The sequence below is a fragment of the Macaca mulatta genome, chromosome 9, assembly GCF_049350105.2.
Source record: "Macaca mulatta isolate MMU2019108-1 chromosome 9, T2T-MMU8v2.0, whole genome shotgun sequence".
NCBI lineage: Eukaryota > Metazoa > Chordata > Mammalia > Primates > Cercopithecidae > Macaca > Macaca mulatta.
The window spans coordinates 124,561,740-124,589,433 of record NC_133414.1 but is presented as its reverse complement, the minus strand read 5'-3'; the positions used below and the strand labels follow the sequence as shown (position 1 = coordinate 124,589,433).

General features: G+C 39.6%; 2 protein-coding genes across 6 annotated transcripts in view; one reads left to right on the top strand and one right to left on the bottom strand.

The window, feature by feature from the left end:
• Positions 1 to 195: 195 nt before the first annotated feature.
• On the top strand, positions 196 to 16,717 carry ZDHHC6 (zinc finger DHHC-type palmitoyltransferase 6). 2 transcript variants are annotated; one of them, XM_001088533.5, is made up of 11 exons: positions 196 to 437; positions 1,518 to 1,997; positions 3,580 to 3,671; positions 4,843 to 5,002; positions 6,467 to 6,628; positions 8,635 to 8,688; positions 12,552 to 12,719; positions 13,735 to 13,776; positions 14,493 to 14,638; positions 14,728 to 14,774; positions 16,110 to 16,717. In XM_001088533.5, exons 2-11 carry the CDS (start codon positions 1,731 to 1,733, stop codon positions 16,211 to 16,213), a joined length of 1,242 nt encoding a protein of 413 aa, XP_001088533.3. In that variant the 5' UTR covers positions 196 to 437; positions 1,518 to 1,730; the 3' UTR covers positions 16,214 to 16,717. The 2 variants fall into 2 exon arrangements, with proteins under 2 accessions (XP_001088533.3, XP_015003677.3); XM_015148191.3 differs by lacking the exon at positions 12,552 to 12,719.
• A 1,907-nt stretch (positions 16,718 to 18,624) lies between these two features.
• Positions 18,625 to 27,694, bottom strand: part of ACSL5 (acyl-CoA synthetase long chain family member 5) — a 54,633-nt gene continuing 45,563 nt past the window's right edge. For 2 of the 4 annotated variants that reach the window (XM_077947499.1, XM_077947498.1), the window contains exons 15-22: positions 25,018 to 25,090; positions 24,656 to 24,744; positions 24,249 to 24,365; positions 21,519 to 21,662; positions 20,638 to 20,739; positions 20,142 to 20,213; positions 19,639 to 19,785; positions 18,625 to 18,897 (exon numbers count right to left, since the gene is read on the bottom strand). In XM_077947499.1, coding sequence (XP_077803625.1) covers positions 19,645 to 19,785; positions 20,142 to 20,213; positions 20,638 to 20,739; positions 21,519 to 21,662; positions 24,249 to 24,365; positions 24,656 to 24,744; positions 25,018 to 25,090 — 738 coding nt within the window. In that variant the 3' untranslated portion in view covers positions 18,625 to 18,897; positions 19,639 to 19,644. Of the gene's footprint in view, positions 19,786 to 20,141; positions 20,214 to 20,637; positions 20,740 to 21,518; positions 21,663 to 24,248; positions 24,366 to 24,655; positions 24,745 to 25,017; positions 25,091 to 27,694 lie in introns of all 4 variants that reach the window. The other 2 variants (XM_015148189.3, XM_015148186.3) reach the window with 1 other exon arrangement.

Below are 27,694 nucleotides of genomic sequence, written 5' to 3'. Positions count from 1 at the left end.
AAGTTCGCTAAGGAAAAGCGCCCCAATTAGTGGCCCCCCAAAAAAGCGTATGAAAATATGCAGGTTCTGAGGGATCATTAGGAGAGTTTTTTTTCCCCTTCGTGTTCTGGGAATCGGCTCCGGATCCCCAAGCTACAGGTCACAGGAACTTGCTTCCGGAGGGAAGTTTGAGGCGGCGAACCCCCGGAAGTGACTGTAACGGAGACTGCGCAGGGGTCCTGAGCGGGAGAGTCGCGACGAGGGCGCTGGTCGAGAGGCATTTGGCTTGTAGCAGGTCCCGCACTCCAACCTTTCGCGGCCAGGGTTTGCTCTCTGCTTGTCCTGGACTGAGGTGCCCATGACGGAGTTATCCAAGGAGGAAGAAATCTGTTCCGGGTGAGCCCAGGCCGCCCCGGATATGCGATGGCTGAAGAGCGGACACCAGGGACCACACTGAGGTGGGAGTCAAGGCAGGGAATATAAGCAGGATTTTGGTGGTCTTTGCCCCCCCAGAGTAGGAGCCGGCCCTCCTGAATGTTGAGACCGACCTGGCTTACTAGGATATTTTTTCCTTGGGTGAGGATTTATTTCTAAGCCCTGTGCTCGATGACTCGGGCGGGAAACTGAGGCACAAGTCAACAGCGTCTGCTCTGTGGTAGTCTGTATTATCTATGTAGCTCAGATCTTCTTCCAGATCTTCGGATCCTGTCCAGGCAGAGATGCCCTTTCACAAATCTCCCCCGAGTTCGCCGTCCTGCCTTCCGTTTCCCTCGCTCCAGGAGGCACTTCCTCTTCTTTCTTCCCTGGAATCTTCTAATTCAGGTTCTTCTCCTGTATTCTTCTGGTCATAATTTCACACACATCACACACACTCTCGCTGTCTCTCTTCCTTTCCTGGCGTGCTCTCTTTGCTTTCACTCTCGCTCCTTTACTTTTGGGCCAGATTGACTGTTCTCTTGATGTTTGGGTGGCGGGATAGAGGGGAGACTGCAGGCAAATGGCATAGACCATGTCTGATTCACACTTGGCTTAATTCAAGACTTTAGAATTTCATAAAGGGAGTTCATTGACTTGCCTTCTATTCTGGTTCACCCGTTTGTGACCTTGGTCTAATCACTCAGCCTCTCTCAGCCAATTTCTATTCTGTGAAGAATTCGGAAACCGAATTAGATCAACTCTAAGGTCCTGGTTGTCAGTTCTAAAATTCTTTGTCTTCTCAAACTATTCACTAAGCATTGGATGGTGACAGTCCCCTGAGAAGCTGAGAAGGAATAAAAACAACTATTTTGGAATCATGTATCCAGTTTGCATACCATTCAAACTTGTACCATATTTTGGATAAGTTAAAAGTAATTCTTTTTGCCATTTGACAAGATATGCATCCCAAAGTGTAGTGCACTTGTGAGATGCTGTGCTGTAGGTGTTTATTGTAGTTAACAAGTATGGTATGTAATAAACCGTTTTTTGCGGGGTTTTTTGTTTGTTTGTTTTGTTTTGTTTTGTTTTTAACTGAACTTTCCTATTTTTGTTTTCTTTAGGTTGGGTTTGAGACCAAGATACTGGATTCTCCTAGTTAAGACAAAGAGCTTTGGGTGCCTGACAGTGAAAATGGTGTAATCTGCGTAACAGTTCATAGTTTGAAGGCATGACAGTTAAAGAACACACATGGACTTGTGGCACATGGAAATGTGCACACAGAAAAAGGACATCTATAATTCTTTAAAAGTAGGAAGGCGTTCTTCCTCGCCAAAATGGGTACATTCTGTTCAGTTATCAAGTTTGAAAATCTCCAAGAATTAAAGAGACTGTGTCACTGGGGTCCCATCATAGCCCTCGGTGTTATAGCAATATGTTCTACAATGGCCATGATTGACTCAGTGTTGTGGTATTGGCCCTTACATACAACTGGAGGAAGTGTGAATTTCATCATGTTGATAAATTGGACTGTCATGATTCTTTATAATTACTTCAATGCCATGTTTGTCGGTCCGGGCTTTGTCCCTCTGAGGTGGAAACCGGTAAGAAAGATTCTGTAAGACAATGAACTTTAATGATAATCACATATTTGGTTTTTGCCGTATTTGCTAACGAATAATACCAAACACAGCCTACTGTTTGTTCTCATAGAGACTAAGTGTATTACTCTAATCACTGATCACTTAGGCTCGGAGACTTTATTTCATATCTGTTTGAACAAATTGATCCAAAATAGCATTTGCCAAAGCAATTTTATTGAATATTTGTTCTCCTTTAAAAAAAAGATGGAGGTGGGGGGGGTTCATGGTCAAAAGTTTAGGAAACATCACATGTCATACACAGTGAGGCTTGGCTGTAGGACCTTTTTTCATGTAATACTTTTAACATCCCTTAGAACTGAGAAAAACGCTTTAGAAACTGCTGGTTTAAATCATAAAGTTTTAAAATCATTGCACTGAAAATTTAGCATTGAGAAGTATAGTCCAAATCCATTTATAGTTTAAAAACTACTGGGAAGTTTATGCTTCTGAATGTCCATGTTTCCTGCTAAGGGACGTCACCTGATGGCTTGTCAGAAAGGCAGAATCTTGGGCTCCACTTCAGACCTACTGAATCAGAACCTTTATTTTAATAAAGTGTCCAGGTGATTCTTAGGTATATTAAAGTTTGGGAAACACTGGTGTATATCGTGTGCTGTGTACTATTCGGAATGAGTACAGAGAAGGGCCAGACACAATTTGAATTCTGAAAGAGCTTATAACCTAAGCAAGAAACAAACGCACTTGTGCAAATCACTAAACTATTAAGTAGAATGTGATGGGTGCTGTTGAAGTTAGAAGAATTGAACATTTTCAGTTGGGGACCTGAGGGAGGAGTGGGTATTTCCAAAGGAGATGGGGAAGAGGGCGTGCAGGTTGAGAGAATGGTGGGGGCACATATTCAGAAGCAATGGACAGCCCTGTGTGGCTGGGGAAAGACTATGTAGTGCAGAGACAGCTGAAACAAAGGCAGATCGTGATGGTCTGAAATACATGAGAAACTGTAGACCATAGAGAGTGTTAGGGGTTTTCAGGCAGAGTCTGACACAGTCAGAGTTGGGTTATAGGAATGTTATTTTGACAATACATGGTTTGTGCTAAAGAAAAACTACAGTAAAGGAGACTAGTTAGGAAGTGATTAAAGTGATAAAAATGATTAAAATGGCTCAAGAAAGGGGTAGTGACAGGGGTAATGTCAAGGAGGGAGCAGATTTCAGTAAGAGTATCAACTCATGCTTAACTCCTCCCTCTAAAATACCTGCCAAGTTGTCAGCTGCCTTTTTCTGAACTCCTCCATCCGCTAAGAATTGGGGTAAGTAGAACCAACTATGACATTGAATTTAGATGGAGCACAGGGAAGAAACATTTAAAAGGACTTCTGCGTAATTGGGAAAGTGATGCTGCTCTTACCAGAAAATTGTTATATAAAAATATAAAATATTCTTATATATCCTCAAATAAGAGGACTGGAAGTGCAAGTTAAGACTCCCTCCTTCCCCTGTCTCCCATAAAAGAAAATCATACCTTAGGAATCATACTTGGGTTCAAGTATCTGATGCATTTTTGTTTCTGTTTTGCTGCCAAGGAAATTTCTCAGGATACCATGTATCTCCAGTATTGTAAAGTCTGCCAAGCATACAAGGCACCACGTTCACATCACTGCAGGAAGTGTAACAGGTACCTGTCTTTCTTGCTGTTCAGAGAGGATTGATCAACTAATTACTAATGTTTTCATTGTTCCTTCTACTACATTAGTGCTACTTCTATTCACTGCAAGGTTGCCATATTATAAAAAATACTGTCAAAATACTTGTATCCATAATCGCCATTTTATACTTAAATTATCCAGATAATGAATAGATTTAATTCTTCTTTGTTACAAGTGAAAAGCTTTTCTGGAAAAATACAGATTTACTTTGCCTCTTGTCCTGCGAGAACAAGGGGAAAATTATACTTTAAGTTTGTTTCCAGATATCAAGATTAATTGTGTTAGTCAGCTGCCATCTGGCCTAACTTTAGAATTGTTCTGAGTCTAGATTATAAGGGAGATCTGCTTTCCCCATGACTTATTGACAAACATTTACACTGTATACAAATCTAATAATCCAGGTGCCTGTTATCACAAATGTTTTAATATCAAAAACTTAATCAGAAGAAAACTATTAAAAATGTGAAATAATCTGTGACCTTTTTTAATGAACAGCTGTAATCACTGATTAGTAAGAAATTTAGAGAACTGTTGAAAGCAAATGAAGTTTTATTTGAGGCCAGAACATTGTCTTCTATCAACAGTAAGGAACAGATGCACGGCAAGACTTTGCTTATTATACCATATCTTATATTCTGGAGTTTGCTTGCTTAGCTCAGAGATCCACTAACTAAAGGATACTATGAGAACAGGAAGGAAGTTACATGTGTCTGTCTGAGTCCATTAACCCCAATGGAGGTTTATAAGGGATTTGTTGAGTCTACTGTAGGTCACTTGGGTCACTGCACTTACAAGCTGGAAGAAATCCAGGAACCATGCTCATTTCTTTATAATGAGCATTAGAAAGAGACCTTTCAATGGGTCTCCTGACCTCTTTAAACAAATACTTGTAGCTGACATCTTTTCCTCAGAAGCTGTTAGAAAGCCTGCCCTTTCCTGTGCTGTTCAGAATTTAAAAGGAGTCACTGTTCATAATTGTGTAAAAGCTCATAAAGATTTTTCTTTCCGTTCCATGAAGTATAATTCTCCCATAGCTCATGGACGTGCTGGATTCCTATTTGCTTGATCTTTTGAAGACCAAAGTTATTTAAAGTAGACAGGATTTTCTGCCTCATGTTTTATGTAAATTTTTCTTGTTAGATGTGTGATGAAGATGGACCATCACTGTCCTTGGATCAACAACTGTTGTGGTTACCAAAATCATGCTTCGTTCACACTGTTTCTCCTTTTAGCACCACTGGGTTGTATCCATGCTGCTTTCATTTTTGTGATGACTATGTACACACAGCTTTATAATCGGGTAAGTGAAAATGAAAATGTTTTGTTATAAAATCATCCATGCAAGATTAAATGGTAGTTATCAACATTTAAGAGTTTCATTTGGAAATATGCTTTCTGTGATTTAGTTGGGGAAATAGAACTTTGTTTTACTGATATATGGGTTCCTTTTTAGAAAGCATTAAAACTTAAATTTTGAGATGAGGAAAGATTATTTCTTCTGAAAACTTACCTTACATGCTCTAGATGAAGCTGATAAATATTTTAATACTTTATATGTAATTTGTTGGACTTCAAACTTAATAGTTATGGAAAGAATAGTGAGAAGAAAGACAACACTAGTGCTTCCTACTTCCATCCCATTCATGTGGCAAGTTGTAGTTCTTTGTTCATTTCTGATTCTAGTGCCCTGGAAGGTGGCTCATGGAGCAGATACATACCATAAAATATAAACAGATTAAACCAGCAAGAGATCAAGTTGATTTATGGGCAAGTAGTCATGAGATAAAGTTCAGGGGACACAAACAAAACTCCCTAAAGAGGCCTTGAAAGTAAACGAGAAACACACACCTGATGGGACTGCCAAACTGTAGAGTCTGTCTTTTGGGGAGGGGACAGCCCATATTTGATCTGCAAGCTTGTGATGTTTGGAAATTCTAGCCCAGAACAATCTGAAAATCTGGATTTTTATGTGAAATCTCTTGATTTTTACATGTTGGCACCTAATTCTGAATGTTGAAACTTTATGCAGGGCAGGCAGCACACATCTGTGGCCATATTTGGCCTGCATTTTATCAGTTCTTCACCACTGTTTGTAAAACATGAGGGAAGAAACTACTGAATCCTAGGCAGCGCTTGTCACCGTGGAAGAATACTGCAGCGTAGAATAGCAAGGAGAAGAGAGAAGACATAGTTCTGGTTTAGATTAGTGTCTAATGTTGTCTATGCATGTTGGTAAGGTCTCCTTGACACTTACTGAGGAAACAACAACAACAAAAAGTAACATTTGAGAAAACTAAGAATGATACCCTGCACATCGGTCTGAGCTCGTTACAATATTAATTAAAAATAGCTGGCCAGAGCGGTGGCTCACGCCTGTAATCCTAGCACTTTGGGAGGCCGAGGCGGTGTGGTTCACCAGGTCAGGAGTTCGAGCAGCCTGGCCAATCTGGTGACACCATGTCTCTACTAAAACTACAAAAAATTAGCCAGGTGTGATGGTACACGCCTGTAGTCCCAGCTACTCAGGAGGATGAGGCAAGAAAATCGCTTGAACCCGGGAGGTGGAGGTTGCAGTGAGTCAAGATCACGCCACTGCACTCCAGCCTGGGCGACAATAAATCAATAAAATAAAAATAGCTGTGTTTGCTTTGGCCACAGGGCCATGTTGTCATCTCTTTGATCAGGTTATTTTGCATGTCACAGTAGAGTCTGACCAGTTACCATAACCAAATATTTTGTGTGTGTGCTGTTGTTGCTGTGATAGCTCTCCTTTGGGTGGAACACAGTGAAGATTGACATGAGTGCAGCCCGGAGAGATCCTCTTCCAATTGTTCCATTTGGATTAGCTGCATTTGCTACCACCTTGTTTGCCTTGGGATTAGCTTTAGGAACAACCATAGCTGTTGGGATGTTGTTTTTTATCCAGGTAAGCATCTCAGTTACGTCTAGTCAAAAGTGTCAAGTTGTTGGGACTGATTGAACAGAAAGAGATAAAGACTGTATTTAAGTGTGCAGTATGAAATGGAAATTATTTTTGCTTATTTCATTTAGGTAACTAATCTCCTGTGTATTCTTCAGATAATTTTGATTTAATTTTGCCAGAATTTCTAGGTATTGATTTAGTTTTTCAAATGTTAACTTGGAGTTAGGTAAGTTCTGGAGCACTTCAAAATTGAGAGAGCACTTCTCACCTGTACAGTCTCTCTTGCTCTTCACCTCCACCCCAATAGAGGAGTCCGACAGATGATTAATTCATTGATTCTCAAAAAGGTTAAGTGACTTACCCAATGTCACCCATTCATATACTTGGTAAACATTAATGTTATTTTATAATAGTATCTATTTAATAATAGTAGTAATCATAATATAGCTAACATTTATTGAGCACTTATTATGTGTAAGGCACTGTTTTAGGCACTTTACATGTATTAGCTCATTTAATCTCCGTAACAGCCCTATGATAAAGATGCTATTTAATGCCTACTCTGATGAATCATTCTGCTAATTTCTGAGGCTACAAAAATGATAAGAGGTAGCTGCCCTTAGGAACTGACAGTTAATATTAAACAGTTAATCCAGGGCCATATGTCATAGATTTATGTGCAAAGTGCTATGAGAGCACAGAGGAGGACCTGGCTCTGAAGGGACCAAAAACCATTCTTTTTTTTTTTTTTTTTTTTTGAGATGGAGTCTCACTCTGTCGTCCAGGCTAGCGTCCAATGGTGCGAACTCAGCTCACTGCAACCTCCGCCTTCCGGGTTTAAGCAGTTCTCTGCCTCAGCCTCCCAAGTAGCTGGGATTACAGGCGCCTGCCACCACACCCGGTTAATTTGTGTGTTTTTAGTGGAAACAGAGCTTCACCATCTTGGCCAGGCTGGTCTTGAACCCCTGACTTTGTGATCCACCTGCCTCGGCCTCCCAAAGTCCTGGGATTATAGGCGTGAACCACTGCGCCTGGCCCAAAAACCATTCTTATGACTTATTGCATTCACATAATTCTTTCATTGATTCTTTGAAGGCCTACTGTGGGCCAGGTATTATCCACTAGGCCCTTGGAATAGAATGAGGACTCCTGGGCCAAGGCTTTTTATTTTTTTTGTTGTTGTTTGTTTGTTTGTTCGTTTGTTTTGAGACGGAGCCTGACTCTGTTGGCCCAGGCTGGAGTGCAATGGCACGATCTCAGCTCATTGCAGCCTCCGCCAAGGCTGTTTCTAATATACTACACTGTCTCTCTGAAGGCACAGCCAGACTTTAAGGGAACTCTTGGTTTTAAAATAATCTGGTTTTGTTTATGCTTTATTATCATCTACTAGCCTGGGACCAAATTCTTTGAAAAATTTCCCCCAATGCCTCTAATTTAGAATCATATTAGAAATAAACTAAGATCCTATAATATAAAAGCCTGTATATGTGGAATCAGTCATACCTAGGAAAATCAAATAATAAAGACTGAATACATTCATTATTTTTAAGGCAAGTGAAATATTGAGGTTGACTGAAATGAGTCACTGTTACTTCTCATAAATAGATTAATCATAAATTTAGTTAGTTAAAAATAATGATAAAAGATTTTAATAGCAAATTACAAGTAAGCACTGATTAAATGGATTATATCAGTGTTTTATTAATACTCGCAAAACCTTGCTCTGAAAATAGTACTTATGACATGAAGTTTGATTACCATACTAGATTCAGGTTTGATTATGGATAGGTGTAATCATTGTTTCGGAGAGGTACTGTGGTGCAGTAGTTAAGAACGAGGACTTCGGAGTCAGATGGCTGACGTGGTAATTGTGGTACTTAACCTCTGTTTTCCTTGGGATCTTTATCAATGGAATGGAGTAATAAAAGCTGTCTCAGAGAATTATGAATATGATAATCTTAAAGAAACCAAGGTCACATTATTAAATTTTACTATCATTTAATTTCCAGATGAAAATAATTCTCAGAAACAAAACTTCTATTGAGTCATGGATTGAAGAGAAGGTAAGTTTTAATTATTTCTTCAATATTAAAAAAGTATATTAATAAAGGACTGGTAAAGTCCTCAGTATTAATAAAGTCTGTTAATAGACCGGATTAACGAAAAGTGCCTGAAAGTGAAGACATGGCTGCCAAATGGCTACCATAAGTCATTTGCATGCCACATAAAAGGTGAATATAGGAAACATTTTTATTCGTTCTATAACTCCCACAGAAATGTGCTTCTCATACACCCTGAGTGGTTGCAGAGGCCTAAGCCACACGTCAAACCATCTGTTCGTTCTCTCTTAGACTAAAAGAGAAAGCAACCCATTTGGAAAGGAGCTTCCACCCTACCAAGCTGCCATCAAGTTTTCCTCAATGTTTTAGACATTCAATGAAGCTCCTAACATTTAGCTCATCACAGACCTCACAGCCTCCAATACTTCATGCTGTCCATTGTGATTCTAGCGTGAAACACAAATCTGACTACCCTGCTCCCTGTTTAAAACTTCTCAGAGCCTCACCATTCCTGTGGCAGGGATTGAAACCCACATACCTGCAGGGTCTGGGCAGATAACGTCCATGAAGGGGAGCAAGCCTGTATACCAAAGAGTTGCCTGGCAGACCAAGCTGATTGTTGCCAGAGGGGAATATTCACAATTTCCAAATTACAAAATAGGGAGAAGAATAGCATCGTTTTATATCTTTACAAATCTCTTTAGTGTCTGACTTAAGAGAAGACAGTTGGATTCTCACTTCTGCATTCAGTCTGTTGAGATGTATTGCTTCGATTGAAGTATGTGAAGATCCAGCCTCACAGAGATAAGTAGGTAGAAAAGGATAGAGTATTTTAATAGGCCTTTTACATGATAATAGTGGATGTTCTTCCATATTACATTGAAAACTTGACAAGTGATATTTCTTATCAGTAAGATTTGTATACCTTTTTATTTTAAAACTCATCAGCCTATCTTGCTCTTTGAATGAATCTTTTACCAGTATGTGGTTTTATGTAACATCAGGCATTGGTCATTTGGGAGATACTGATTTACGGGGTTATGTAGATTTTCCAAACGTTAAACACCTTTCGTTATACAATATCCCAAAACTGCATTCACTTATGTCAATATATTAGTTTTATAAGAAAAAAATCCTTAAGTATTAGAAAGCTGTCAAGCTCACAGTGGTAGATGCAAGTTTTGTTTTTTTTTAATTCTAATATGCATTTGAAAGCCTTATTTTTTTATCATCAACCCACACTGTCAGTCAGTTCCCTTGAAGTGACTGCCTGACTGTTCATTTTTGAGAAAATGTTCACCAAGTACTAAAGTCCAGATAACCTGAGTTTGCTAAATTACTCATTCTTTCAAGTAAAAATAGTGTTACATTAAAAAAGCTGGCTCTCCAGCTTTTGTTACCTTACAGCTTAACAACTATTTTCCTTGAGATGATCATTCTACTTGGGCACGCTTTATGTATACTTCTCATTTTGTCACACAGACTGTTAAAAGTAAAGAACATCTCCTTGAGAATTGAGATTTAATGTTTAAAAATGACTTTTACTGCTTCATCAAGGACGTTCTTACATGAAATTGCTCATAATGACTACCAACACAGTTTGGTGCCACTGCCCTGGTTTCTGCTAAGATGCCAACAGTTTTATTCACCATTGCAAATGTCAACATAACGAAAAGACAAATAACATTTCAGTGTTATTATGAAAATAGCTTGGCCTTAATGACTAGCAAGAAAAAGCCTTGAAAACTCAAACTGATCTTCAAAGCATGCTTTGAGAGCCACTGATGTACAGGTTTTAGGTGTGAGCTTCTTAGCTTCTACATAAATAAGACCTTTTATGACTTCTTTTTTTGTTTTTTGGCGACGGAGTCTCACTCTGTTGCCCAGGCTGGAGTGCAGTGGCACAATCTTGGCTCACTGCAACCTCCACCTCCTGGGTTCAAGTGATTCTCCTTCCTTAGCCTCCCAAGTAGCTGGGATTAAAAGATGTATGCCACCACGCCCAGCTAAGTTTTGTATTTTTAGTAGAGACAGGCTTTCACCATGTTGGCCAGGCTGGTCTCAAACTCCTGACCTCAAGTAATCCACCCATCTCAGCCTCCCAAAGTGCTGGGATTACAGGCATGAGCCACTGCACCCAGCCGACTTCTTTTTATCTACTTCTCCTGCCTCATTTCCTACCCTTCTCTACACTGTCTGTCACACTTGATACTAAATTACTCATAGTTTGTACATCTTATGCTGCTGTATCCTTGCACATGTTGTTCCCTCTGCCTAGAATGCTCTTCACTCTCGTTTTGCCTGATTTCTTCCTTCTCAAGACTTAGTTAAGGTATTGTTTCTCCCAAGGACCCTTCCTGGACATTCCCTAGACTTGGCTAAGTACTTTTGTTTCCTTTGTTCCCTTTTCCCATAGCATCTACCACACCCCTTCGTCACCTTTTAACACACAATATTGATAGAATCCTAACTTCATGGAGTGTTTCTGTTAGGCAAAGACATGTCTTAGTCATTTTATAAATGACTCTTATATTTACCAGCTTTTCTTTGTAAATAGCCTAGATCTCTGTTCTTTGAAATTCAGTCCATTTTGAAGACTCTGAAGCTTTTGTTTATAAAAAAGAAAAAAATTATTCTTTACTTTCTGGGGAGGATGAATTTATATAATTTAGTAGATTCATATGCATTATAGTTTAATAATTATTTTAGTAAATAGTTAACTTTCATATCACTTAACAGATAATTGCAATAACATTTTCCATAAAACATTGTCCCCTGATAATCAAATATTTCAAAATATCATTTCTGATAAGCATAATAAATATATTGACATTAGATTAACATTTTTTTTTATTATTTTTGCTAATGACCAAGGCTCCTTATAAACCGATGCTACATTTAGAAATTACTTCAGATGAGACTGAGTATGCTCAGTGGTATGGCCATACACTAGAAATTATTTCCGAATTGGCACTTTATTGCTGAGTAAAAAATTCAAACAAATGACCATATTAAATTTATAGGAAATTTCTAGAAATTACCAGGTACTATCTACAACAAATTTGAAGGGTTTGTACACTTATTGTTAAAATAAATAATGTATCTTTGTACCACTAGGTGTCAGTGGAACTTAAGAAATCCAAAGCCAGTTTATTTCCTTAAGTTAAAGCTAACAATTTAAATGCGTGGAATATAATTTATGCAAGCTGAATAGTTATGTACATGCATAACATGTACATATAAATGCATATATGAGTATGTATACATGTGTGATAGTATAAAAAAGAAAGAAGATCTCCTGTATATACCTGTTAGCTTTAAAAAATGTTTTTCATAAAACAACTCTCCTATTACACCTTTCCTGGCCATTCCCATGGGCATCACTGCCACCCAGGATACAACTGTTACTTTCTGATACAACTGTTACATTCTGATGCACACCGCAGAACCTTGACTAAAACAGTTCCATCCTGAATAAACCCTTACCTTTCTCCTGAATCTGTTTATCAGCATCCCTTCTATATACCTGAATTGTTTTGTATTGCTGAACAACCAGGAGCATTGAGGACTTTTTATATATGAGATAAAGTTAGCTAACTCTTTTAGTAAGCCTTTATGAGTGCTTATTCCTAAAGAAACCCTGTCAGATATTTCCTAGGTAATCATGTACAAGGTTGGTGTTCTGTATCAAGTTCTTCCTGTACTGTGATGAAGTTGTCTATTGCTTCCGTGTACACTAATATTACAGCGAGGAGGAATTATTTTTATGAATGCTAGAAACTTGAGAAATAAGTGTTCTCAATAATATATTACTGAAGGCCACTTAGACAGAGGCAGCGGCCATCTTATATCTTTGTTACCCACAGGCTAAAGATCGAATTCAGTATTATCAACTAGATGAAGTCTTTGTTTTTCCATATGATATGGGAAGTAGATGGAGGAACTTTAAACAGGTATTTACGTGGTCAGGGGTCCCTGAAGGAGATGGACTTGAGTGGCCAGTAAGAGAAGGCTGTCACCAGTACAGCTTAACAGTGAGTATTTTTGTTAAATAGCCCTTCCTTTTTGCCTCACCTTCTTTCCCTTAACTCCCCCTCAACTCAAGTGACATGTTGTAGTAAAATAAGTAATACGAATGTTTTCACTCTGTCAAAATGAATCTAATAATTCTAAATCTCTCCTTATATCATGTCTCTCCCTTTATTTCAGTATCTCCTTAACTCTCTATACCTGTGAGATAAAGTCCTGATCCCTTAACATAGTTTTATGAAATCTGACCAAAAATTACCTTCCAACTTACAGTATCATATGAATTCCTTATACATTCCTGTCACCCAACTTTGCCCACAATTTTTTCATCTTACGTGACCTCCACTCTATCTAAAATTATTAAGACTCGTTCCAGTCTTACCTCTTCCATAAAGTCTAACTTACCCCCGTAGACTCATCTGAATTTGGCATTTAATCACATACTACTCTATGGTAGCTCACGAAGTCCCATTTTTTTATTTAATTCTGGTATCTTATATCTGTAACATCATAAGATTCTAGGACAGAGATCATGAGTTATCTTTATTTCTCCTATTATATCTAATATAGTGCTATTTAATAGTAGCTCTGTCAAAATAAGTTATAATGATGACTTTTATTCATTCATTCAACTTCATTGTTAAATGTTCTTCATTATTCATTTGTAGTGTGTCTGCTATGTCTCTACAGAATCAGTGACTCTCAGTGTTTTCACCTGAGAAGCTTCATGAGGGCAGAGAATATACTCCCTGATCCCTGGGCCACAGTAAGCACTCTAGGAATATACACAGATGAGGACGTTAGAGAGTGAATAGCGAGAGGAAAGCCTCGCTCTCAGCCCCTGGTTCTTAGCATAGGGCCTTTTTTCCATGCTGAAACAACCTGTGGCCTTTAAATTATCAGCAACTTGAAATGCTGGAAAATTGGGGGTTTGCCGTATCACTTTGACAGTTGATGAGGAAAGGCTATTTTTCAACATTGAGACAAGAGATTTCATTTTTTTCTTTTTATTTCTTCCAGATAGAACAGTTGAAACAAAAAGCAGATAAGAGAGTCAGAAGTGTAAGTACTTCTTTTGCAGGGGTAATGTTTTTTTTTCTTTAGTTAGGCTCTGTACTTCCATACAGTTTTTTTAATTGACTGACTAGAAACCAATTGTTGGCTTTTATTAAATAGTATTCCTTAATACATTTGTTGAAATTTGATGCAGTTAACTTTTGTTTTTATTTAAATAGTTGGGACTAGAGGTTGGGAGGAATTTAGTCAATTTATATTGCCAACATAGGAAAATAATTATCCTCAATACAGCTCCTTAATGTGAAACCTATCCTTACAACTGTGTTGTTGGATATGATGGCCACCAGCCATATGTGGCTGTTTTATTTAAATTTGTTAAAATTAAATAAATTTAAAAATTCAGTTTCTTATTTGAGTTTACCACATTGTAAGTGCTCACTCAGTAGCTGCATGTGTCAAGTGCTGCTGCATTGGATAGCACACATACAGAACATTTCCATCATAGCAGAATGTTCTCAGCCCTGCTCTAACTTTAATTCTTAGCTATAGGCTTGAAATGAAGAGTAAGAAAAGCCTTGAGAACTAGAAACATCAGTTGCTTCCCAGGGAAGGGGATGGGGAACTGGGAGGTTCCCCTAGAAGGGGAACTAGAAGGCTTGTCACTGGATATTTTGGATCTCCCTTTAAAATTTGAAATTCAGACTTAAAACTCAGATATCATGGGTGGATATTTAAAGGTTTCTTCTGATCACTGATGACAGGTTCGCTATAAAGTAATAGAAGATTATAGTGGTGCCTGCTGCCCTTTGAATAAAGGAATCAAAACCTTCTTCACAAGCCCCTGCACTGAAGAACCTCGAATACGGCTACAAAAAGGGGAATTCATTTTAGCCACAAGAGGTTTACGGTAAGTAATAGGAAGTACTGCATTTCTTATTCGATGACAAAATCAGTATATAGCCTAAAAAATTAACTTTAATCTTTTAAATATTTCAGATACTGGTTGTATGGAGACAAAATCCTTGATGATTCCTTTATAGAAGGTATGGAAATGGAACGACATGTTTAAAGGACAAGACTATTAGCAATAATTCCACATTTTACAAGAGTAACTTTTATAAACCAGTCATGCCTAATGCATTAGGGGAACTGCATAGAAGGGCATATGACTAAGCAACAAAAGGAACCTCCTTATATATTTCTCTATAGCTCTTGTATTTTTCAGGTCTTTTTAATGATAGCTAACATTTGAGCTCATAACTATGTGACAAGTACTTGTATAAGTGCTTCCCTTAAGGTGTAAAAGTCCCCAAAAGACCTCGGAGGTAGGCACTATCATTTACATTCTATGGAGGGAACTCTGAAGCACAGAGAGGCAACTTGCCCATAGCTATGCACTGAAAACAGATGGAGCGAGGGCTTAACGCCAAGCAATCTGACTCCACATTCTGTGCATCAAACCCCTGTACTGTTTGCTCCCCCCACTTTGAATGAGCATTTTTCTTATTATAAAAACCAGTAGATTAAAACTTTGCGTATGTTTTTTCTTTTCTTAATTTAAGTTTTATAATTGTTTCTTTTTAAAGTTAAGATTAGCTTGGGATGTTCTTTAAAAAACAGTTGGGGTTAATCATAAATTAACTTCTTATGACGGCCGTGATCTAGAAATGTATATGTTAGGCCAGGTGCGTGACTCATGCCTGTAATCCCAGGACTTTGGGAGACCAAGGCAGATGGATCACTTGAGGTCAGGAGTTCAAGACCAGCCTGGCCAACATGGTGAAACTCCATCTCTACTAAAAATATAAAAATTAGCTGGCATGGTGGCATGCGCCTGTAATCCCAGCTGCTCCGGAGGCTAAGGCAGGAGAATTGCTTGAACCCAGGAAGCGGAGGTTGCAATGAGCCGAGATTGTGCCACTGCACTCCAGCCTAGGTGACACAGCAAGACTCCATCTCAAAAAAAGAAAAAGAAATAGGTATGTTAGAAAAAGTCTAAAAAGGAAATTTACAAAGACTACAAGAAGATAGTTCCCTGGAAAAGACGTAGTGTGATGGTGTGCCAAACACCTTTCCTGATCATACACATATAAGTAAACACCATACTGAGTTCCCCCCGACTCTAGTTAGGAGCTGTCTTTAACCACATTAGTCCCTATTCTGGATCATAGAATTTGGGAAATATCTGTTCCTAGCTTGTAATAAACATTTAAAAACCTTAATTTTTTTCCCCTTTAAACTGTGCTTATATTAGATAGCAAAGAGGGGAATAAAAGTCTGACTAAAAGCTTATTAATTTGAAGTAATAGGACTTACTGCTTTCAGTAATGTCACTCACCCATCAGACAATTTCACCTCAATTTCGTTTTCTCCCTCAGGTGTTTCAAGAATAAGGGGATGGTTCCCTAGAAAATGTGTGGAAAAGTGTCCCTGTGATGCTGAAACAGATCAAGCCCCAGAGGGCGAGAAGAAAAATAGATAGCTGCTGTTAAAATGAAATTATCCTTTAAGTCTGCTTAATTACTTGAAAATTGTACATATTACTAAAGAATTATGCAAAGAGCCTACTCTGGTTAAGATGTTCTTTTCCTCAAAGGTGCCCTAGTGCCATGATTTAAATATTTTTATTACCGTTTTGAAATGGAGAAGCCATTCTGCATATGCCTTTGATTTCCTGCCCCTCTTTACCACCTCTTCCTCCCCGGTAAAGGAAAAACATTTCACCCAAGTAAGTTAGCGGCAGTTTCTCTAGGATTTTCTTAGGCACTGCACACTCTGGACCTCACCTGCAGATACAGTTCCCCCTTTGCCAGGAGCATCTGCATGTGGTACTTCTCTTTTCCCTCAGTTGATATTTCTTATATGATATTCTAGATACTATAGAACTCAATTTGTCAGATTCAGTATAAGCTCAGATTTTGTTACCTGTCTTTTAATAATGCAAATTTTGTCAAATCAAATAAAGATCAATGGATGTTCTGTATAATCAGTTTTTACCTAAAGCATTTTTCTTTTTGCCAACTAAAAAGGTTCATCTTAGTTCCTTATGGAAAAACTGCTCTGCTGCCCTGTGGACAATTGGCATCTTAAAACATGTCTTAAGACATGACACACTTGCTTCAACATATTAACCCTATTAACGGGATATTGTGGTCATAGTGATGGCAGTGGATGGCAGCAGTGGCCCAAAGGGGGTTGGGGGGAGCCGTGATAGGCAGGAGCCAAGCATAGCTACAGCTGCCCAGTCATGGCTGCAGACCTGGGCATCCCTGTGCTCTAGGGGGCCCAGGGGAACCCCCCCACCACCACCACCACCAACCACCTGGCCTCTCCCTGCTCCTGGCACTCGCTCTGGAGTAAAGGTGAGGCCAAGCCCGGGTGCTGTCGGGATCTGGCCAGGTGTTCGTGAGCTCTGAGTGGTGTTGACACACCGGCGCCCTGCTGCCTAGGCCCCCTCCGGGCTTTGGGCTGCCAGCCATAGAGGGTTCCAGCTGGTAAAGCAACACCCCAAGGATCCCATGGCAGTAGTGTTCTAGACTTTACACATAGTGATACCAAACTACTCATGTACCCTTGAGTAAAAAACTGAATCTGAGTGGTAGGATCCTAGCTGGTGGACTTGAATGCTTAAGTTGGGCTTGTCTAAACGTAAGAGTAGAATCACAGAAGGAAAGAGAAAGCCTATTTCTCTGGACTTCAGAAACCTTTCCAAGGCAGGGAATGTGACGCTGTGGGGGCCAGGCTTGTAATAGTTAAGGATAAGGGAAGAGCACTTGGGAATTCGGCAGTGAACAGACAAGTAAAATATATGTAAGATGGAGTCATGTTATTGTGAAGCAAGAAGGTAGGACAGTCTTGAGTTGGCATTTGAAGCAGATGAGGGGACAAGTCATGTGCTTTGGGATATTTGCATTTTAGAGACAGCAGTAAGAACAAAAACAGGCTGGACCTGTGTCTGGCATGTTTGATACACAGGACGGTAACCGGTGAGGTTCAGCTAGAATGAGTGAGGGGAGAAAAGGAAAGGAAGTGAAGGCGAGAAGGTTAAAGTGATAACGGGAGCTAGACTTAAAAGTTAATTCCTGCCTACCCTTTTGTTTCAGATACTCAAGAATAGACATTTCTTTGGCTTTTCTGGGCTCAAAGTCTAGAAAGCCCATCCAAGAACATTCTCTTTAACTCCAGTTGGAGGCCAGAAAAGAATACTATTAATATTCAAGATTAATTAGAGTACAACAAAGATGGTAAGAGAATGGATATGACTTGGGCTCAGTTGGAGTTTTGGCTCAGCTGGTGTTTGTTTTATTCTTTACAGCTATTGGATAAGAAGGGTTGGTCTTCAGAACTTTTCTTTGGTAGTTAACCTGTTTGCAGACTAGAATCATCTGGGGATCTCTTTAACAATCCCAGTGCCCAGGCTGTATCCGGCCATTTAAGCCAGAATCTCTGGAGTGGCACCCCAGGCATTAGTGTCTTTTTTTTTTTTTTTTTTTTTTTTAAGACAGAGTCTCGCACTTTTGCCCAGGCTGGAGTGCAGTGGTGCAATCTCAGCTCACAGCAAGCTCTGCCTCCCGGGTTCACGCCATTCTCCTGCCTCAGCCTCCTGAGTAGCTGGGACTACAGGCGCCCACCACCACGCCCAAGTAATTTTTTTGTATTTTTAGTAGAGATGGGGTTTCACCGTGTTAGCCAGGATGGTCTTGATCCCTTGACCTCATGATCTGCCCGTCTCAGCCTCCCAAAGTGCTGGGCATTAGTGTCTTTTTAAACTTCCTAGATAATTCTATCGTGTAGCCAAGTTTAAGAACAAATACTGTACTTGATTTTTAAGGGCTCCTTGTTTAAGACTGATTTTCATCATGGTCCATGAGGCAAAAAACACCACAACATAAGTATCTGCAATAGTTTATTTTAAAGACTACATTTACAAGTAGAAGCAACGTGTGTTATCTGTGGATAAGGCAGAGCAGGAACTCCAATCCGAGGGTGGGGGAGATCAGTTGGTTCCTTCACAGAAAATAAGCCTGTTGTGTGGGCATCTTGCTTGCCTGTAGGTCTTTGTTCCCAGTTCAGGAGGTTTTTATTCAGTGCTTGCTTCATTTACTGGAAAAGTTCACTGTGCGCACGTGTCAACGCCTTCCCCACAGCTTCCAGCTCAGCAGCAAACTGTAGCGGACAGATTTACTCCCCAGTTGCTACTATAAATAACGCTTTAAAAACAGCATTCCTTTTGAACAATATGTCGTAGGCCCAATTTTTAATACTGCCAAGTTAGAGATCTAACTAGAGAGTTTAGGAAATGTTTGGTATGATTAAACTTTTCCCTTCAGTACACAATTTAATTTACACAGAAGAGCATCAGAGAAATTTATCTCATAGATATGATTGACATGACTGACAGGTTCAAACTAAAATTTTACTGGTTTGTGGAGTGGCTAGAAAACATGAATTATAAGCATTTCAGAATTTAAAAATATCTTAGTTTGAACAGAAGATGTAAATAAGCATTGAGACTGTTGGCAAGTTATGTTTATCACAAAGCAACAAGGAAGAAGGCACAGCAGGTCCCTTTGACCCTTGAACTTGTGGTCACTTATAGTATTAAGGTTGGAAATCATGAGGAAGGATACAGAACATAAACTGAGATCTTGAAGACAGGCATGTTGATAAAAGTAGCCCTAGAGCCTTAATATTAGCAACATTGAAGATGGGAAAGACGAGATTGATTTATTTGGGGACTAAGTTTACACATTATATGTCTCTCAATATAAAACAAAAGCTATGGCTTTAGAGTTAAGTAGGCAAAAGAAAAAAAAAAAAAGGAGGAAAGACAAAACAAATGTAAGAATAGTTTTTAATCCATGTTCTCACAAGCAGTGCAGAGTGGGCAGGCAGGTACTTAACTACCTTATCCTAATCCTGGATGTGCTCATACAGACTGTCAATTTGGGTCCGAAAGTATTTGGAAAGCTCTCCTCGCTTTGCTTTCAATGTTGGTGTCAAGAGCCCATTTTCAATGGAAAATGGTTCTGGATGAAGAAAAACGGCTTTGACCTGGAAGATGAACACACACACATCCATGCTCATTAGTGATTTGGACTTCTCTGCAGAGCCCGCCGAGTGCTCTGTGAAAAAAGTGAGGTTGATGCAGGGAAAGGGTAAAGGTAATAGTAACACATGCCCATTCCCATAAACATAATTTGAGAAAGAAATGAGTAGGGAGAAGGCAGAATGGATAATAAACAGCAAAAAAAGGACAAATAACTACGAAAGATTATTTTATAGTTAATGGCACAAAATCTATAATCAATTCCTTAGAAATTATATATTTAAACCTCATGAGATAGAAACTTGAAACAAAACTTTCTAATATGATGAGAGGCCAGTATAACATCAGTGGTAGTACACACCTGTTCAAAGGTTTTAAGGCCACTTTCTTTCCCAATTTTCTGCAAGTCTTCTAAAATGGCTTTCCTTACAACCTAAGAATACAAAACATCGCTTAAAGCATGGCTGTTTCAAACAGAGCCTGCAGGGCTAAGCGTGAACCAACTCAGAGTGCCTGGCAAAGCCGTGCAGTATGAAAGCAGGAATATAAAACTGGGCACATTATATGCCCAATATTGAAAGAAAAACTAAGAAGAAAAGGTACATCTAAATGTTAACAGTTTTCCCTGAATAGCATTTTTACTCTTCTTTCCCAGTCTTTTCCCACAATGAACATATTATTGTAAATAGAAAAGAGAGTTTTATTTTTTAAACTCTCCATCCTATCCCCGAGTCTCATAAAACTATTCAGCCTGTTGGGGCTGCAGCCACTTGTGACAGATGCAGGAACTGGTGAGGCATCCTCTCCTCCACGATGGACCCATGGGTGTGCATAAAGCTTTCCTAGGCAAGACTTACTTGGTTTTGGCACAGTTCCTCAAAGGAGCCCTTTACCCCAAGCTTGGCTGCAAATGAGGGAAGTACATCTGGGTCAGGAACCACCACTCCTACTAAGGATGACTATGGAAAGGAAATAAAAGGTGCAAGGGCATGAGAGAAGCCATGTAGGGATTTCCCCAGTAGTTAAATAAAGCAGAATTATGTCGTTGTAATAGTTATTGCCTCAAAACCCTAAATCCAGTACTAATGTTCTTTTGTCACTATATATTTTCAATACACATGGAACTGTAATCCCATTTTCCCACTCGATATCTCATTACAAAGATGTTCTATTCAAATCTGATCCGTCAACATTAAGCTTAAAGCATCTCTGACTTGTCCAGGTCCACTCTCCCTTAACCCCCAAAAGCTACGTTTAAGCGCAGTGTGTATAAAACAGTTTGTTGTTTTGGGATAAGGAGTTCCTTAAAGCTATATTTAAGCACAGTATGTATAAAACAACAGTTTGTTGATGAAACTTTTGTTTGTTGTTTTATACATATTGCAACAGTTTGTTGTTTTATACATACTGTACTTAAACATAGCCTTAAGGAACTCCTAAAGGAATGGGAACTAAGTACAATGTGGAGCTCATTTTTTACTGAATCATTACCTTTTAGTGTAGCCATTCTAAACAATTCTACTGACTTGTGTACAACGTCCATCATAGTTTCAAAATTTTTTTAATTGAAATTGCCTTATTTGAGGTTGGAATGTAACTTTTTTTTTTTTTTTTTTTTTTTTTTAGTTTTATAAGCTTGGATCTTCTCATTCTGAACCCAACTATACCCATTTCCTGTAGCTACAAGAACCAGCATGGTTTGTGACTGAAATGGGCTATTGTTAAAATGATGTATTACCCGTAAGCTCTCCCCATGTACAAAAATTTGTAACACTGGTCTGCTCCTGTTGTAGATATTTTCTATCTTCTCTGGCGCAATGTATTCTCCTTGGGCAAGCTTGAAAATGTTCTTTTTACGGTCGATGATCTTCAGAGTTCCATTCTACATGAGACAGATACAAGGATCAGTATTTCTGAGCCACGGAGACGGTATCAGTGGGGAGAGTGGTGAAGTCACAGTCATCTTTCTTCTCTAAAGCTGATTTCTCCCAGAGACTTTTGAGCTGTCTTTCATTTCTCTTTCTTGGCTTTGGGGAAAGGGGAGGGAAGCATCGTGCAGCAAGAACCTGTCTTTACTGTATATCTATGTGGAGAGTCAATGCGCAGCCTCAGAGAAAGTCTCCCGGATCTGCTGGGGTTATGCAAATTGATGCCTCATCCAAGGAAGAAATTGCGCAGCTCTCAATTTCCAATCACTAATTTCCAATTAGTTCATTTTCAGAACTCTCAGCGATAGAGGTGTTGTCTTTTGTTTAGACTTTTGATTTGATATGAATAGTTCTCCCACCGCTTGACTCCCTGTTATGTTTTCCTCCTTGTTAGATCCGGGAGTAAGCTCAAAAAGCTCCACTGTGCTAATCAAGCAAGTCAATTACTGGGCTTGTTAGGACAGCAACAGGGCTGAGAGGACTCCGACCGGCCACCAAAGGTCATTTGCAGCTTCATTTCTCTGAACTAATTGGTCTGAGGAGCTTAGGTCTTTAGGGATTTGAATTGTAGAATTGGGATAAATGGCAAATACAATCCACATGCTAACACCCTAAGTAGGGCGACTAACTAAACCCACTCTGGAACTATCACAAGGCAGACTCAATAAATTAGCCATCAATTCAGCATAACGTTCATTATCTGAAAGTGATTGATAAGGTGCCACCTTCTATAACCCTGGTGTGGGGACATATCTATTGCTTACATCCTAGGCTTATTAGAGTGTTATTTAATCCTGTTACTAGACAGAAACAAATATGTTAGCAAACTACCAAACCCAAATCAATAAAATGCATCGTTAGGACCAGTGTTCTTAAAAGTTACATTGTCAAGCATTCCTTAAATCTCACTTAAATCTTAAATATTGATTGAGCAAGAAGGGAGTTTTAAATTCTAGTTACATTCCCACTTCCCCAGCACATAGTTAAGACAAAACTTTTGAGAGGGGAGATCTTTTGGAAAATCCCATCACTGCCCTTGCAATAATTTCCTTTCTTCCTATGAAAATAGCAATTACTGCTAATTATCATCAAGCTATGCTAAAAATATGTCCCTGTATCTTCCACAGAAAGGGGCTGTCAAGGTCAATGAGAGACAAACACTAGCCTCTGCAAACACTTGATTTAGAAATCCTTCTTCCTTGTTTTGATATGCCTGTGAATTAATAGGGAGGATACTTATCCCAAGACACTCATAAGAGGCAAAAGTTGTGGACCAACAGCGTTATCAAACCAAAATTTTCTGGGTTTTTGTTTTGTTTTGGTAGACACAGGGGCTTGCCATGTTGCTTAGGCTGGTCTCAAACTCCTGGCCTCAAACAATCCTCCCGCCTCAGTCTCCTAAAGTGTTAGGATTATAGGCTTGAGTCGCCACACTTGGCCTCAAACGACAACTTCTGCCTCAAGAAAAGTTAAGGGGCAGGGGAAAAAAGGACAGAATAGTACATCTCCCTACTCCTTTTCTGGAGAAGTCACCTAATTTTTCCTTGGCTGGTAGCAAATCTATTCCATTGCAGGGGACCCATGCCAACTCTTATGTCCAGGTCTACCTGATGTATTAAAGAATCCCACCTTCAGTTTGGGTCTAAAAACAGTGCTAGGATCACTGACTTACTGCTTGCTGGTGGTATATTTGATAAGGAATAAGGCAGGAAGAAAACACTTCAACTGGTCTACATCTTGGTGTCTTCGATAACAGTGTGATCAAAATACCGAAAGTAGTCTCTGGCGGTACTTCTGGTGTGGTAGCTTATACCAGTAATCCCAGAACTTTGGGAGGTCAAGGCAGGAGGATTGCTTGAGGCCAGGAATTTGAGTCCATCCTGGTCAACTCAGCGAGACCGCATCTCTATAAAATTCTAGCTTTGGCAGCTCCTATTCACACATTAAATTACTTTCTCAGAATTTCATATTGTTGGTCCATGGAAGAGCTGCAACTAGAACACAAATCTCCTGACTTCTAGCCTATATTCTTTTTTTTTTTTTTTTAACTTTTAAGTTACAAGTTAACCTAGATTCTTTTAATTGTATGTTCTTTTTTTTATTTTTTGTTTTATTTTATTTTATTTTTTGAGACAGAGTCTCTGTCACCCAGGCTGGAGTGCAGTGGCACAATCTTGGCTCACTGCAACCTCTGTCTTCTGGGTTCAAGGGATTCTCCTGCCTCAGCCTCCCAAGTAGGTGGGATTACAAGTGCCCATTTACCAGGCCCGCCTAATTTTTGTATTTTTAGTAGTGACGGGGTTTCGCCATGTTGGCCAGGCTGGTCTTGAACTCCTGACCTCAGGTGATCCACCACCTCAGTCTGTATGTTCTTCTCTGGATAGTATGAGGAAGTCATAAGCCAGGTAGGGTACAAATCTAATCCCCTCCAGCTGCCTCAGCTGATTAACCTGCTTGCATTTCTGCCCCTCTTGCTATAAGCAAATTGTTCTTCCCAGTCCATTAGCACAGACTTCCAGGAGTTCTGACAATATACCCACCGGGAGCCAGCGACCAATGTCTCCTGTGTGAAGCCAGCCATCACTGTCCAGGGCTTCCTGTGTCTTCTCAGGGTCCTTCAGGTATCCTTTGAACACGTTTGTACCCTTGATGCAGATCTGCACAGCAGACATACAAGGCGGTGACAATAGCAAAGGCTGCTCCTCCCAGCGTGGGCAGTTTATGAAACATCTGCTCCCCCTTAAATCATTTGATGGCTTCCACTACACTGTGAAGAGCACCAGATCTTAGTCTCCACTACAGGGGATAGGAAAGTGAAGTTCAGAGTGCTTAATTCTTTGCTAAAGATCTCAAAGGGGCCAAATCCAAGTTTGCTTACAATTATTTGCTCCTTCTGATATAAACCGCCCCACCATGATTGTCTGACCACAGGGCATGACCTACCCACCTCTCCTTCATTATTCACTGAAAAGTAGTTCATGTCAGCCACATCTTCCAGCTTCACATAATTGCAAGTCAGGGGCGCCCCAACGTGACCTAGAACACACCACGCAGAATCAGCTGAGAAACTCTTGCATGGTGATAATTCCAGGCATATTTCTGAGATATTTATGACTTGACTCTAGAAGAGTAAGACTGAAAAATCACCTGGCACCAATGCACACTAGCCAAGGTAGGCAGGCCTGGGCCCAATTTTGCATTTGCCACATTAGTCCAGAGAACTGAGGTTATCTAAACTCCAAAGTCTTAGTTCAGTTAGAGCCTTTCTTCCAACCATGGCACCTCCTGCCCAGCAGATGGAGGACTTACCTGATGTCCAGTCCCCAGGTGATGTAAATGTACAGCCAGCTGTGCATTCTGTTTGACCATAAGCTTCATACACCTGGGAAACCAAAGAAGAGCTTGTAGATTTACTCAAGATAAAGTGTGAGCTGGCCATGTGCTATGGCCAAGACATGAGGAAACCAAGGTCTCTAAGTGTTCGAGACCACTTAGTGTCTTAAAACCTTGAAATTAGAGGGGGCGGTGGCTCACGCCTATAATCCCAGCACTTTGGGAGGCTGAAGCTGGAGGATCACCTGAGGTCAAGAGTTCGAGACCAGCCTGGCCAACATGGTGAAACCCGATATTTACAAAAATACAAAAAAAATTAGCTGGGCATGATGGCAGGTGCCTGTAATCCCAGCTACTCAAGAGGCTGAGGCAGGAGAATCACTTGAACCTGGGAGGAGGAGGTTGCAGTGAGCTGAGATCATGCCATTGCACACCAGCCTGGGCAACAGAGCAAGACTCCATCTCAAAACAAAACAAAACAAAACAAACAAACAAAAAACCTTGAACTCATACCCAAGCTGCAAAGTATTTACTACCAACACTTTTGGCCATTCAGAAACCAAAAGGGTCTGGAAATAGACCAAAGTATAGAACTTTACATGAAAAAGCATTTTGGCCAGGCATGGTGGCTCACACCTATAATCTCAGCACTTTGGGAGGCCGAGGCGGGAGATTCACCTGAGGTCATGAGTTCTAGGCCAGCCTGACCAACATGGTGAAACCCCATCTCTAGTAAAAATACAAAAATTAGCCGGGCCTGGTGGCATGCACCTGTGATCCCAGCTACTCAGGAGGCCGAGGCAGGAGAATCACTTGAACCCAGAAGGCAGAGGTTGCGGTGAGCCGAGATTGTGCCATTGCACTCCAGCCTCGGTGACACAGCAAGCAAGACTCCATCTCAAAAAAAAAAAAAAAGAAAAAGAAAAGAAAAAGAAAGAAAGAAAGGAAAGGAAAGAAAATGCAGCATTTCAAGTAGGTGGGAACATGTAAGTTATTCACTAAGTGATGGTCAACCCAATAGCAATTGAACTTCAACCTGAGCAATGGAGCATCACTGAAGGAACTGAAGAAGGGGAGTAGCATTTTTTAAGGGAAATAGCTCCCATTGTGATATAAAACAAGAGTTGGCAAACTTTATCTGTACAGGCCAAGATAGTAAATATTTTCTGCTTTGTGAGCCATCTGGTATCTGACTCAAAACTTGACTCTGCCAACATAGCACGAAAGCAGCCACAGTCCATATGTAAATGGATGGACATAGCTGTATTTCAGTAATATTTTAAAAATAAAAACCGGCTGCAGACTAGTTTTAGCCTGTGCTGCAATTTGCCAAACCCTGGTATAGAAGATAATCTTGATTGGAGAGAGGCTGGGGGCAGGAAACAAGTTCACAGGCAAAGGAGGGTGTGGCCTGTGATAGGCAGAATTGGGAGACAGAGGAAGGCTTAAAGAAGACATTTCTGGGAGGGGGTTAGCAACAGAACCTGCCGATCTATTGGTTTTAGGGGCTTAAGGAAAGGACAATATTAAAAATGGCTACGAGGATACTGATTTGAAAGACTACAGGGCCTCAGGCCTTGGCATCAATCTGGAGTCTCTTTTGATTGTGGTTATACGGATAGGGGACTCATGAGGAAAAGTCTGTGCCTGTTTTGTTCATGCTCTGCATGGCTGGTTGAATGAATAAACTATCCATCTGGGTAAAAATTGAGACAATGTGCATGACCAAGCACTTGCACAAATTTCAGGTGGAACTGAGACTTACATGGAAAAAATGGAAAATGGTAAGTTTGCCAGAAAGTAAGGGTGAAATAGTCTTACGAAGTATCAGGGGTTAGGAAGTCCTGTCTAAGCAATTTAAAACCTACAAATATAAAAGATTATTTAATTTGACTATAAAAACATTGGAAATTTTTATATGGCAAAACACAGGGCAAAAATGATGAGACTAGGAAAAATCTTTCCAATACGACAAAAGTTAATATTACAGGTTGACTATTCTAATCTAAATGTTTGAAATCCAAAATGTTCCAAAATCCAAAACCTTTTGAGTGCCGACATGATGTTCAAAGGAAATGCTTTTTGGAGCACTTCAGATTTTGGATTTTCAGATTCAGAATGCTCAACTGTTTTATAATGCAAATATTCCAAAATTGGGAAAAAAATGCAAAATTCAAAACACTTTTAGTCCCAAGCATTTCAAATAGGGAGATACTCAACCTGTATTACTCTGTGAAGAACTCTTAGAAATATAAAAAAGGACCAAATTATCTTTTGCCTGTTTTTCTATAAAGAAGTAATAGAATAATTCATGGATGAAATACACATGTCAGTAAGCAATAGAAAGATGCTTGGTATAAATAAAAGAAACAAAACTTAATAAGATTTTTCATTTATCTGATTAGCTAATATCTAAATGACTGATAAAGTCTGTCACTGGCAAGAGCGTGGGCAAATAAGGCCTGATGTACTTGCAGAAATGTGTAACAAACAATCTTTCTGGAAGAAAATTTGATAATATACACTATTACACACACACACACACAGAGACATACACTTTTGACCCAGTAATCCCTTTCGTGGATTTATTCTAGATTAATGATTAATTGATTATAACAATGAAAAATATCATAAGCAACTCAAGTGTCCATTA

Excerpts from the sequence above, each read along its gene's own strand:
- ZDHHC6 (XM_001088533.5), top strand. The coding sequence starts at position 1,731 with ATGGGTACATTCTGTTCAGTTATCAAGTTTGAAAATCTCCAAGAATTA. Across the intron at positions 1,998-3,579 it reads TCCCTCTGAGGTGGAAACCG|GAAATTTCTCAGGATACCAT; the intron begins GTAAGAAAGATT and ends TTTGCTGCCAAG. Across the intron at positions 14,639-14,727 it reads TTAGCCACAAGAGGTTTACG|ATACTGGTTGTATGGAGACA; the intron begins GTAAGTAATAGG and ends TAAATATTTCAG.